This window comes from Alosa pseudoharengus, unplaced genomic scaffold (assembly GCF_046254945.1).
Source record: "Alosa pseudoharengus isolate Yale_2024_CS ecotype anadromous, Long Island Sound unplaced genomic scaffold, YU_APseudo_1.1 YU_APseudo_1.1_scf_14, whole genome shotgun sequence".
Lineage (NCBI taxonomy): Eukaryota > Metazoa > Chordata > Actinopteri > Clupeiformes > Clupeidae > Alosa > Alosa pseudoharengus.
The window spans coordinates 8,533,050-8,547,241 of record NW_027468609.1 but is presented as its reverse complement, the minus strand read 5'-3'; the positions used below and the strand labels follow the sequence as shown (position 1 = coordinate 8,547,241).

General features: G+C 46.2%; 1 protein-coding gene across 1 annotated transcript in view; it reads right to left on the bottom strand.

Moving 5' to 3' along the window:
* LOC143122818 (MOB kinase activator 3B) overlaps positions 1–14,192 on the bottom strand; it is a 35,545-nt gene that overhangs the window by 11,748 nt on the left and 9,605 nt on the right. The window contains exon 2 of the mRNA XM_076283717.1: positions 9,561–10,242. Within this exon, the coding sequence (XP_076139832.1) occupies positions 9,561–9,978 (418 nt within the window). The 5' untranslated portion in view covers positions 9,979–10,242. The remainder of the gene's footprint in view (positions 1–9,560; positions 10,243–14,192) is intronic.

Here is a 14,192-nt window from a genome sequence, read left to right as displayed (position 1 = left end):
CACCCGGGCAGGCCTGAGTGCTGTCACAGCCCACCCTACCCTACCCCGCCTCAGGGGCACCTGGACATAGGGCTCTCTTTCAGACGCCTTTTAACTCTCTCTGGACTCACCTTCATCTGACCTCTAACCCCAGGGTGACCTGGGGCTGGGGATGCTATATCAAGTCAGGGTTAGTGTGATGTCCTGTGTGTGTGTGTGTGTGTGTGTGTGTGTGTGTGTGTGTGTGTGTGTGCGTGTGTGTGTTTGTGAAACGGAGAGCGTGAGATTACATCTTCTGTGTATGTGTACCTATGAATGAAGTCGTGTGTGGTCAGATGTGTGTCAGATGTTTCATGTTGTGGGTCATGAAAATGTGTGAGTGAGTGTATTTATAAGGAAGAAAGGGTGAGTGTACTTACGTGTGAGTGTGTCTCTGTATATATATGTGTGTGTGTGTGTGTGTGTAAGAGGCCAGATGCAGTGTCTCATTATCCTGATGGAGCAGTGAGGCTACTGCCTACAGGGCCTGTGCAGACAGCGACCGAGAGACTGGAGACAGACCCACCCAGTAGCAAACAGTCCTACAGTACAGTCCTACAAACTCACATCACCACCCTGAATCAGACCACAAATCCACACTGACCCAAATCAGCCTGATCTCTCCCTCTCTCTCTATTGTCTCTCTCTATTCTCTGCCTTCCTTTCTTTCATGTGCCCCTTGTATTGGTATTTGTGTGTGTGTGTGTGTGTGTGTGTGTGTGTGTGTGTGTGTGTGTGTGTGTCCTGTCTAGGGATATGGGTCAGGGGCCATCTAGAGTATAGATAGAAAAAAGCCTGCAGCAATGGTCTCATTATGTCATTTGATTTTCTCTCCAATCCTGGATTAAGCCAGTGTCCATGTTTCTTTTTTTTAATTTCAAACAAGAAAAGTGTTGAGGATCAGACCAAATCTATAGCTCCATAGATCCTCTGACCCTCATAGAGAAATCAAAGCGTGGGATCACATTAATACACAGCTACATGTTTTTTCCTTTTCTTAATTTCACACAAGACAAGTGTGTTGAGCTGAGCAAGAAATCAAAGTGAGTGCTCACTGAAATACACAACTGCATTTCAATGAGTGTTTCTGAGAAACATGATATCAAAATATTTATGACAGTAGGCCCAGGCTGGCGTAAAGCTACACTGCGATTTCTCTCTTGCGTTTAATCCTGACCACAGCTTGTGGATGAGAGATTATGCGGCGCGGCAGGACACAGGGATGGCCTGACCACGGTCGACAGCAGGAGGGGCCTGCAGCCTCTCTGTCTGATGGCGGAGATGTGATCTGTCACCCGATACAAAGCGCCAATGGGTCAGTGACTGACCGTGACGTCTCGTTCCAAGGAGAGGATCCCGTCCTTTGGAGAGTGAAACAGGGGCGCGTGCCGAGCAGAGACCGAGTTGTGTGGCAGCCAAACGGTAGCGAAGTTACGCTAAATTACAGCATGCATGCCGTCTGCTGAGTGATCGCTGATGTCAAAATACGCAGCTGTGAGAGATCCATCTGTCACCAACTCCCATGATCGTGAATGACTGGATGCAAAGTCATGATGGCACTTGTGTGTGTGGTTAGTGTAAGCCATTACATAGCACTGTGGCCAAGCATGGCTGATTACATAAAATAAATCAAGCATGACTGATGCAAGATATAAACACGACCAATGGACCAACGGGGAGCGGGGTCCTTGGCTCATGTTAGCACCACCAATGCGAGGCAGACTAAATCAGAGAGGAAAAGAAAGAGAGAGGGGTAGGGAGGAAGAAAAGGCCATCGCAAAAGGGAGGTAGAGAAGAGATGGATTCCTGTCTTCCTTGGCAGATAGAGAGCTGCCAGATGGCGACTGAGAGAGAGAGGTGAGCCAGTGTTGGGATGGGTGAGGGAACAGGAGGCCCAGCGGCATGCTGGGATTGCCAGTAGGATCACACCAGCTGAGTGCAAGGACGACTTCAATCTACAATCCAATCAATCTAGATAACCTTTCCACCTCTAGCTATGACTGGCACACCAAAAACACACACAAATCTAGTAGCACAATATCTGACATCCTTTCATTCATCTCGATACCAAGGTACTAAGGGGACGTGAGGCCGTGTGGACGTGAGGCCATTTATCTGTGCGCTGCTAGTGAGTTCTGCTCTGTTCTAGAGAGTTCTGTTTTGGGGAGCTCTGTCGTTTTTACTGCCGCCCCATTAGCATACTTTAAACAGGACTGCAGGAAAAATAATGCACTAGTGAGCGTGGATGTCCTGGGGGGAAATTGGAAGGGGGGTGGGGGTGCAGTTCTGTGAGACCACCCATGGAGTTACTCCCCCACCCATCCTAAATCACCACATACAACCCCCCTACAATCCATTTCCAAAGCCACTGTCCCTCTCCCCTGAATTAACTAATCGGCCACCTGCTGAATAGATAAGTAAAGGAAGCTATGGCAAACAACCAGCACAGTGGTGAAAATCCAACAGAGAAACAGACGGGTGAAAACTTTATATAACATTGTTTTTCAGTGGATGTTTTTTTGGCACTGTGGTACAACCATCCAACCAATCTACCATCTCGAAAAACACCACTAAATGGCTTTTGACAGACTTTTAAATTGCACTATTGCAACATTTACTCTCATCAAAAAACTTTTTTTTTGCAAAACACTGTAACACTAACGAGTAAAAGCAATCACCTCATCCAAACACACACAAACAACCATTGAAAGAAGCAAACAGCGAGCAAGGAGTTGTTTCATGTCTCTGGCCTAGTTGTTCTCATGGCTGCTCTTCACAGTGACTCAGCCTTGTTTTTCTTTAGCCAGCGAGCGAGCGAGTGAGAGAGGAGCTAAGCTCAGGGCTAGAGAGCAGCGCTGCTGACTGGGGCGTATGCACTGGCTGGGTCCTGGCCAGGCTGACTGGGGCCTGGCTAATGAGTGGTGCTGGCCTCTGGTAATACGGATGGACGGCTGTTTGCGCAATGAGACTCTTATCAGGATGTTACTGTGGCAGAGGGGAACAGGACAGAGGATGCAGGCAATCTGCCTGTTCTTAGGGGGCTTTTAGAGAAGGAGGGAGAGGAAGATTTCTTTTGAAATGGATGCATGGAGTGAAAGAGGACTGTAAAAATGGCTAAAAGGACTAAGGCAAATGCATGTTAATGGGACAGGATGGCTGTTAAAATAAAACAAACAAATGAAGCTCTTATAAAGTCTGGACCACCCAGTTTACCTACGTTTAGTGACATTCTAGTCTAACACTGCTATGAGTAGAGTTAACGTTGAGGTAATGTAATGAAGAAACATTAATGTCTCTACAATCAGTTAATACAAGGACCACACTCAAACAGATATAGAATAATAAACATATAGTACATATGTTGATTCAAACTCATGGTCTTGCATTACTGCAAAAACCTTCAGACTGATGATTTCTGTCAAGCAGTCAATCTTTCCCTTTTTAAACCATCTCAGACCAGCCCAAAACCTCTTGGAGACATTCTGGGCCACACGTCCTGGATACATGTATCCCACTATAAACCACTGTTGCTAAGCGAGGGGAAAAGCTGACTTGGTGTGTGTAATGAGGTCAGGTCCCTTAAATACATGTTATTCCATGGAGTGGGAAGGTAGACATTTCGAGACATGCCTTTGTGAGACTCCAAACACAACAGAGACTTCTAAACTGTTTAGGCTTTTGGAGTTGTGTATAGACTGAAATCATAGGGTAGCAGCAGGTTAATATGGGATTTCCAAATCATGATGATCTCCCTTCTATAAGGGTCATTCCATATCAGTTCCAACAGTCTTGACAGCATGGTTTCAGATCTCAGCTGGTCATCCAAAAAAAAAAAAAGTATCTGGATTTGTTTCAATGGTGGGTAGGGCAGTAATTCTAATGTGACATCTACACATGATACTATCCCAGTGGACATATTTTCAGTAAAAAATATGGTTTTGTTGAGAGGAGAGGAACATTTTAAAAAGCGGTACGCATGAAATACTGACATTTGGTGCAATTTTCCAGGGTGTGTCTATCCATAATTGAAAATGTATATTCTCAGCAATGAAATAAGATTTGAGGCTGAAATTTTTATATGACAGTCATAAGACATGGGGGACTGTTTGGACCAAAAGTACCATGAGTTAGTGAGGGCTTTGATTTATGACCCTCTCACCCCGTGACTGATGGTAAACCTCTTCAGCAGATATCTCTAGTCTAAGCAGACGTCTAATGAGGTCAGAGGTCAAATGACCCTCCAGGTGTCATGACACAGGAAGTCACATCCGGGCAAGAGGGACATCCTTTCCTCTGAGTCTAAGAACAGGCCCTTCCTTTTATTTGAATTCTGCTTTTCTTGAAGAGGGGGCTTCTCTGAAGAACTAGCATTATGACCGTGTGCAAGCATACGCCAAGCATACAAGTGGGAGCCAAGCATACAAGTGGGATGTACTCTCTAAGACAAGTGGGATGCACTCTTAGATAAAAATAGTACACTTTTTCAATGGAAAAAAATGTATGTTGACAAAATGCTTGAAGATCGGTTTCCCCTAAATGTCCACAAGATGAATAGAATTATTTTTCATTAATTTCCATTGTATCCTTGGATTGATCAAGAATATAACACAAAACTGGAAAACCCTTGAAAACCCTTGAATGACATGAGATGAGACAGTTTAGCTTAGAACTGCTAGTCCAGGAGGAAGCCTGTGAGGTTTTGTGGTGTGGGAGACAGACAGAGTAAAAGTATGATGACTCAATCATATGGCACACAGACGGTAGGGTGTGAGGGCAGGCTGAGATGGGCTCTAACACCTGGAGCAAAACATCTGGACTACAGCATGTTGGGTTTCCATGACAACACCTCAGAGTGTTTGGAGATCACAAAAAGTAGGACACAGGAGGAGAATATAAAACAACAACAACAACAAACAACAAAAACAACAACAACAACAACAACAAAAACAACAACAACAACAAACAACGCTAAGCATTAAAACACAAAAACTCATAAAACTGTACACCACCATCACTGGCCCATTAATCACAAACATGCAATAATATATTACAGCAATTACAATGTCATCTATTTAATAGTGGGCTATTCTACTGAGTTAACATTTTATTGTAATGTTCTTTAAAAGGGATGTGTGGAGATTATGAGGGCCAGCACAGCAACCTAGCCATGTTTATTTGTTTACATATTTCCCTGGCATCCCTGGAGGGCTTGTGATGATTAACACGCGACTGTTCTGAGTCAAAGCTGATTGGTGCGTCTACAGCAGCCTGAGCCTGTACAGTCCAATACAGACAAAACAAGGCTTAGCTAAACACAGGCAACATACATTTACAATGGGCTTGCAATGGCAGCAATTATCACCAGTACAGTAACAACCCATTCATAAGCAAAAAGCCCAGTGTTAGACTGCCTTTCTGTAATGCCATGAAGAACAACGATGCCCACAGAGCGGCATGATCACTGACCTCTGCCTCAGTAACAGTCTGGCCATTAAATTCATCCTTTTGTGCACGTACAAGACAATGATTGCAGTAAGCATGTGAATGTGTGTGTGTGTGTGTGTGTGTGTGTGTGTGTGTGTGTGTGTGTGTGTGTGCCCTCTTGAAATCCTCTTAGCGGAAGCCGAGGGCCCAGGCATCCCGCGATCTGCTTGACTGTAAAAGTGTGCCCCGTTAGAGAGGACAAGAACTGGGTTGCGTTCTGCATCTGCGCTTCAGCACAATCTTCCCCCAGAAGCCAGAGTGCCTCGACCGGGCCCCGTGTGTCATGACATTTTAAACTAAAGAGCTTCTTGCTGCGGTGGCACAGGCAGGCAGAGCGCAGCACACGCACCCCTCCAGACAAACTCTGCCCCCATCCCCTCCCCTATCTGTAATGTAGCCCCATGTTACATAACCAAGCCAAGCGTTTCTGGGGGGGGGGGGGGGGGTGGTTGGTGGTTGAGGGTACAAGGGCTTCTATTGCGCCCGAAATGAATAATAAACACACTGGAATGCAAACACACACAAGAGTGCATGGGAATTCAAAAAACTTAAACACTCACCAAAAATGTGCACACACACACACACAAACACACGTACACACACCATAAATGCTGACTCCGATATGACTTAATTATACAAACAGGATCATTTTCTTATAGGTGATTATAGGTAGTCTGTGATGGCATTATAGGTAGTCTGGTGATAGCCCACAAGAAAGAATTGCTTGAAAAGTAATCTCACGGTCCCATGAAAAGACTTGATTGTTACAGTGATACTTCAGCACAATGTGACCAATGAAAGGAAATGAGGGGTAGGCCATTTATCTCCCACTAGCATCACTTTGACCTAGCTCAGTGAGTTAAGCAGCGTCACAAAAAGGTCCCGGCACAGGCATGGTACATTACTCTCATATCTACTGTCTCCATCGGGCAACTTCTGGCTCTGCAGATTGCCTGCCTGTATGGAAAAAGACATGACATCAGTTCTCCCTTTCAGCCACACCTTGAGACGCTACCTACCTGCTGCGGGGTTTGTTGGTGTGTATGCAAATGTGAGTACTATGATACCAGGTGAGATATCCAGTGCTGCCCTGGCACTGTCGGATGAGGTGAGGTCAGTGTCCTTATGACCTTGCCACTGAACGCGTACTGTATGCGTGAGTGTGTGGACAAGGCACGTTTATCATACTTTTCCCAACAGAGCGTTGCCCAGTTCAAAAGGCATAAGTACGAAAGCAAAACAGATGCCGAAGAACATTCCGGAGACTGGGCTAATCCCTTTCTGCTGACTCCGCTCAGGGGTTTAGAGGGCAAGCTCTCACCAGGGGATCCTCCCCCTCCCTGGGCCCTGTGCTGAGTGAGGTAGGGCCACAGCACCATGTCCGTACCACAGGGACTCTCTCTACTGAACTCGTTCATGTACCCACTCACTCACCAACAGAAGTATGCAGTGTGTTCAGAATGAATTGGCTTTGTTTGGGGGTAGATCAAACACAGAACATTTTAATATGCCGAGTGCTCCAGCAGAGCTGTGTCAGCAGAAAACCCTGTGCTCTGGCAGTAATCGTAACATCAATTAGGACCTTGGCAATAAACCGTGGATGCTTGAAATGATGAAATGTCACAATGATAGGAATAGAAAATGTCCCCTCCAATCCACCAAATCCCCCAAGTGTTTAAGACAAATGCTTTCAAGAATGTTGCTTGTTGATTCAGCTGCTATTCAATATTCACTCCTCCATGTGTTGCTCTATTCTTTTCATTTCACTGTGAATAAAACATGGCCCACTGTATACAAATGGAGCTGTGGCTAGGGCTAAAGCTCTGCGCATGCTTCAGGGTGAATTATTGATGCATGGCTGAGAGCACTAAGGGACCTAAAAATGCGGGAAGAGAAGACAACAGAGAAGAAGAGGAGGAGGAGGAGGAGGAGGAGGAAGAGGAGGAGGAGGAGAAAAGGGGTTCTAAGGTTGCCAGTGACCCAGGTGCTCCTGTACGCCCGTCATGGGCGAACAAAAGGGCTAAAGGGTTAGGGTTACAGTGGCGGAATGTTAGTGGGCACAGTACGGCCTTGGGGGATCAGATGGCACTGCATAATTCACAGGATATGGCAGGATACTGTTTCCTGTCAGCGATAGCCACAACCAACAGGGCAGACCTCAGGGAGCCGGCACGTTTCTGGCCGAGAGACATAGAGAAAGAGAGAGCGCAAGAGAGAGAGAGAGAGAGAGAGAGAGAGAGAGAGAGAGAGAGAGAGAGAGAGAGAGAGAGAGAGAGAGATGAAAAGTCCAGACAGAGCATGAGAGGAAGAGACAGCATTTGTCTAACTCTTTAGCCATGCAGATGACAGGCCAGTTGGCTTTCTGTTATTATTGGCTGCCAATAACCGCATCTGCACAGTGTAAAGCAACCATCTGAGTACATAGCTGTGAAAAATCAGACTGGGAATATCAGGGGAAGCTCAATAGACTTCTTTCTGGCTAACCCTACTCCCATAAGTATTATAGGTGACCCTCTCTTTATTGGAGCACAGCTGTTCTTGCATGGCTCATCTTAAACTCATTTTAAAAGTAAACAAAACACAGGCCTAATTGTAAATCGGCTTAAGCATGGGAATGGGTAGATTACTGACACACAACAAGAGCTGTAAACAAATGCAAAAGAGTTTGTAATCTCTTCCTGAAATGACTTGAAAGTATCAAAATACACAGAGAAGTCTCTCAAATCTGACACTGAGTATTTATGACAACGCTGGTTTCACGAAATATGCTGAATAAAACTCGACAAAGCCACAGATTGTCCTCCTCACGGAACCATCATATTTATCTCACATTCTTTGACAAGTTCTTGTAGGCCTCTGAAGCCAAACATATCTGAAGAGTCAAGCACTCACTTTACGCCTGAAGGGCATTCTGTCGACTCTTGGCATTTGAACACATCAGCTTCACCTGTTGTTTCATGCCAAGACCAAAACACAGTTAAATGCTATGGTGACAGACAGTTTTTCCTTTTAAAACTGCAAGGTGTTGAGCTTAGGTCAAGCAACAGTGACTATAAAGACCAACTTGGCAACAAAGTCAGCATCCTCATTGAGAAGGGGAAGAGGCCAATCCTCCCATCTCTCATCAACTCATCTTTCCACAAGAGATTCCAGAATACTACTTGAATCCAGATAGCTGTCATCATGCTCTGCTTCATGTTTCTCATGAGGATGCAGAAGACACATTACTGTCAAACACTAATTAGGCACATCAATAAAAACTAATGTTTCAAGAAAGGGGCCATGGTTCTTCCTACAGTACCATCCTGAAAGTTCACAACATTGAGAAAAGGCAACCAAACAAGACAGGTGAAGGAATCCTTCAACATATCAGACTGATTGACTGACTTTAATTGATACGCTAGGAGGAAACATGCAGAAGCCAGTAGACAAAGGAAGGTTCTCCGTGCTTCTGCCGTTTAGCAACAATCCAATGCAACCAGGCCAGGACAGATACTTTAAAGAGAAGGAGAGGGACGCCGGTGCAGCTCAGATGTCTTCTTCATTTTCTTTATTATTTACTTAAAAGGTGCAAAACATCATTAACTTTGACTAACGTTTCGATGTATAGTCACATCGTCATCAGAGTCCTTGTATTCGTGCATAAGCCTAGCCTGGGTTTTCCCATGCGCGCAATTTTATTCACGCTGCTAGGCAGCCTGGATTCCATGGACTTCGTTTTCACCTCAACGAAGGAACCAATCACAGAACGGAGGGGGGACAGCAAGACGATGACGACACTCCGAAGCGGTTATGAGCTACATACACACACATCTGATAATTCGTAGCGCCCAATAAACGGCTATGGGCATTCGTAAACCACATTTCAAATACGAGAAAATGAACGTGTAGTTCCCAGACCCCATCTCAATGAGATGAGGTCTGACGTTAGCCAGGCTAGCATAAGCCAGCTTCGTATACACATACAGGAGAGCTCTAACGTTAGCCAGGCTAGCATAAGCCAGCTTCCTATACACATACAGCAGAGCTCTTTACCCAGAGCATGGTGCTGTACTCACCTATGCTGGTGGGGAAGATGTCCTCATTGTTGATCTGCACCTCAATCCAGTCCATGAGCAGGTTCATGTAGGTGGGGGCGGGCAGCGGCGTGGGGCGCTTGTACTTGTGATCGTCCTGCCAGCGGTACTCGTAGCGGGGCCCGCCCGACATGACCGGGCAGCTCTTCTCCGTGCAGAACTCGCAGACGGTGCCGTAGATGAGGTTGATGCGGTTGAAGAAGTCCACCACGTGCACGGCCACCCAGTCGTTCAGGTCCTCGCCGTGCGGCAGCTGGACGGCGGCGCGCAGGTCCACGCCCGAGTTGAGCGAGGCCTGCGCCCGCTTGTGCAGCTCGAAGCGCTGCGTGCCCGGCTCGAACTTGCGCTTGGGCCGGAAGGTCTTGTCCTTGTTGAAGACCTGCTTGAGCGCGATGGACATGGCGGCGGGCAGGTCGAGGTCGGCGGTCAGGGCAGGAGAGGAGCAGAGCGGTGAGGGCAGGAGGAGCAGGCAGGAGGGGGGGCGAAGCGGGAACGGCGGGGGTTTCTCGGCCGGTCTCGGAGGAGAAGAGCGCCCCTCGGTGGAGACGCTGGCGCCAATAGTACTGCTGGGCTGGGCTCGGACGGCCAAACTGCGTGATCGTCCGAAGGCGGGGGAGGAGGAGGTTTTCTCGTCAGCGCCTGGAGGTCAGCATGAGGGCATGTTCTGCAGGAGGAGGGGTAGAAACGGGGACATGTGAGAAACAGAGCACAGCAGCGTGGAGACATGCCTTTACAGGAGACCTCTTCATATCTGTCAGACTGGGCAGGGCAGGATTACAGGAACTAATGTGTGATGAGAGAGGCTAAAAAATGAAGGGACTTTTCAGCGAAACAAAAACAAAAACCTGAAACAGCTGGGCTAGAAAATACCCTATCAGGTTAAGGTGAGGAGGTTTTATAGTCTTTAGACAATGAGACAAGTTCATGAACGGCCATATTCAAACATGGACACACACACACACACACACACACACACACACACACACACAAACAACACCCATACATTCGCATGCTGTGCTGAGGCATTCTCAATTTCCAACTGGAACGGTTCACCTGGTGCTGAATGGCAGGACATCACAGAGAGCAAGAAGAATGGGTTTCAATCTCCCAGGCAACAGTATACAGAGGTGTGTGCGTGCAGAGGCATAGGTGTTTTGTGCATTTTTTCATCCCATTGTGTGTCTTAATAAGTGTGTAAGTGTGTATTAATAAGTGTGTTTGTGTGTTTGTGTGTGTGTGTGTGTGTGTGTGTGTCTGTAGGGTATGTATTTAAAAATCCTTGCCAAGTTATACAGCAGCACTGTACGGACGTGCACTATGCAGCACTAGGCTTTCAACTGATGGGTATCAGCGAGTGTGGGATCCTGTTGCCACATGCCTGAGCTGCAGCACAATGGATAACTCTGTGGTGATGTCAGGCTATACAGAAGCAAGCACTCTCTCCAGCCATCTGTCAGCCCCCCATTCACGCTCACACACGTTTTATACCACAACATACACACATCAATTAGATGTGTGTATGTACCACACACACACACACACACTCACACTTCAAAGTCATATTATAAGTAAAGCCAACTGTTCAATCAATAAGCAATACTTCTCAAGTAACATGGCTTGCCAATGAAGTAACTATCAGAACAAAATAATCAAACCCTCCCACCCCAACACACTACACTACTAGGGTGTGCAATCGGTGTGACCTGTGAACAAAATGTAAATCCCAACATGCTCTGGGTTTTACAGTTTTACAGAGGACAGCGGATGCTCTGAGCGAACACCTCCCGAGGGTGAGCAGAGGCACACGCACTTCAGTCCCGGGAGGCACCAGATGTTCCCATGGCGATTAGGGTAATTACAGTACCTCTGTCTGTGGTCCCGCCCTCCCCCCGCCTCCATCACTCTGTCTAGACCCCCATGACAAAATGAGAGAGTGGAGAAAGCAACCCCGCACAAAGCTTTTACTTAAGTAACAGGATCACCAATACCTGCTCTTTAAATCAATTTAGCAAATTACTTTGTCTTTCAAAACAGCTGCTTTTAAAGGATGTCTTGGGATTTGACGTTGCAGTTTTTTGTGATGTCAATTCTACTTTGTTTTGCCAAAAAGCTTGTGTTGAAATATTTGCCATGTCTGTTTCTGCTTAATCTGACTGAGTGGAATTCTTCGGATCCTTTGTCACACTCTAAAATGTACAATACTGTGTTCAAATACTAGTATTTTGTGTTCACAACACGTGACATTTAAGACAACCACATTGCTTTCCCGTAAGGAGGCACATTTTGCAATTAAGAAATGGTACATGCTGAGCAAAGAAAGTAAAACCAAAAGCACCCAGAGATTAAATTCTTGAGGACTTGCCAGGTATTACCCCAGAAGACCTCAGAGCAGGAATAATTCCCCTGAGTAGTCAGCTTGACAGCTTTTGTGTTGCTTCCCTTCTTGGTTGCTGTTGGTGCGTGACAAAATCAACAGGCCTTTTGACTCAGGTTAAAATGCGTCTGGGAAATTCTGAGGAGACAACTTCCTCCTTGGCAAGTACCTGATTTCCCCCTTTCAGCGGAGGATCATGCCAGGCTAAACATATCGGAAGGCTGCCGGCTAGATCCTCGCCCTCTTTGTTCGAAAAGAGCCCTAATCGCTTTTTAATAAAGAGGCCCCTAGCTTCTCTCCACGTTGTGACTTGGGAGAGCTGAAGCGCTACAGCTCGGTTTTCCCAGGCTCCGCCGAGCCGTGGAGTGGCTCAGATTCACAAGAGCCATGGGGTGATATTTACATTCAGCGCCATACACACACGCGCACACACACACACACAAAGACGGTGAACACAAGACAAACGACAGGAAACCACCGGCCCTATGGCAACTTCACGTATCCTCTTGTGTCTTCTGACAATTTAACAACCTGGGGGCCAGAGATTTATACTCCCCTGCAAGGCAAGCCCCTCAACGTGGCCCCCCGGGCTTTGTCCTGCGACAGGATCCGTGTCTGGTGCTCAGGGGGAATTGAAAGAGAGACGGACGTGTCATGAAACACAGGTATCTCTAGCTGGAGTTCCCCACTGGTCTTGTGTAAAAGGTCCCATGTCTCCACTCTCAATCCTCAATGTGGCCGTTCAACAATAACACAATTCTGCATAGCTTATCTAACTTGACAAAGACCTGATCGGTGGGTGAACAAAGTTGGCACTTGGCAAAAACTCTACCCCCACAGCACAATCATGTGCAAGAGGTTTTAGATTAATTCCAAAGCTGGAAGCTGAGAAGGTTCTCTGTGGCCAGGGTCGACCTTACCCAGGCCAAGGAGAAAGGAGCACTTCACCAACATGTAAACAACTGTGGCATTTCACATCCCAAAGGTCAGAATGAACATACAGTAACAGCCACATTTCATTAAGCATAGCACACATGCACAGATAACCTCTCATGACTCTGACCATGAAAAATAACTACAGGCGCAAACACTATAGGCCTGGTGTGTTTGATCTGCACTCATTTTGGCAAATTAATGACTTCTAACTCTACTTGACCACCCCATAAACCCTTTTCTTTGATGGCACACCTGATATCAGAGCAATCCACTAAGTTATGCGAAAGCTCCCTAACTCTACCATCTAATAATCCTTGAGTAACAAGAAACTATTTTCCCCTAAGCTGTCCTCATATCAGTGTGATTAGTCTAGAACTTGGTCTGACCCTGCTGTCATCACAGAACACTTTTACACTAACACTAATAAGCAGGTTCACTGTTGAAGGTGTGTAATTTGAGCTTGGGTTGTTACCTAGAGCTTCAATGACAGATTTGACAAAGAATGGTTGGTTTGTTGTGACAGGAGGGACTCCTGCTGACATCACCACTCCATTGTAGAGGGAGGTCCGTGCAGATGACGTTACTCCGGGATGATGGTATCACTGACAGATACAGGTACAGGATGGGTCATTCAGGTTGAGTAAATGAACGTGTGCTAATACGTATGAACAATTGCTACAAAAGGCAGCAATGTGGACTAACAGGTCGTTCATGTCCTGCAACTGATAAGACCTGATTGAAGCATGTGATAGGAAGGATCCTTAGTAGTAGGGGAGGTGTAGCCTGTTTTACGAGCTGAAATTACGTACACCTTTTAGTTCATTATTTCCACAAAAATGCCAATGATTACTGACACAATATACCTGTGAAGAATGCTCTTGAAATTGACAGTGTTTCCTCTATGTTGATTTGGTAGTGGCGGCCCGCCACGGTTTAATTTTCTTCCCCCACGGTATCAGAAATGGGGCAGACGCACAATAGTCGCAGTTGCCTTTTAAATGATCCTGCCGACATTATGCACCCCCGTTGGCGGCCGCTAACATTGCAATTTAACAACAAGCAGAACTATTCAGAGGTTTGGGGCTGTCCAGTTTAACTCCACATAGTGTGTTGATGTGCTTATTGTCCAAATGTTTGCTTTCTTCTGAGTCACTATTAAACAACACCTCCACCAAAAACGTCACCGCGGTGGGTCCGTTTTAATAAGACAACGTTCAACTTGTCAGTTCTGACAGCTCACGTCCTGATATCAAACATCTGGAAACATTAAAACGATAAGTGAGTCACTAATATAACACAAATTG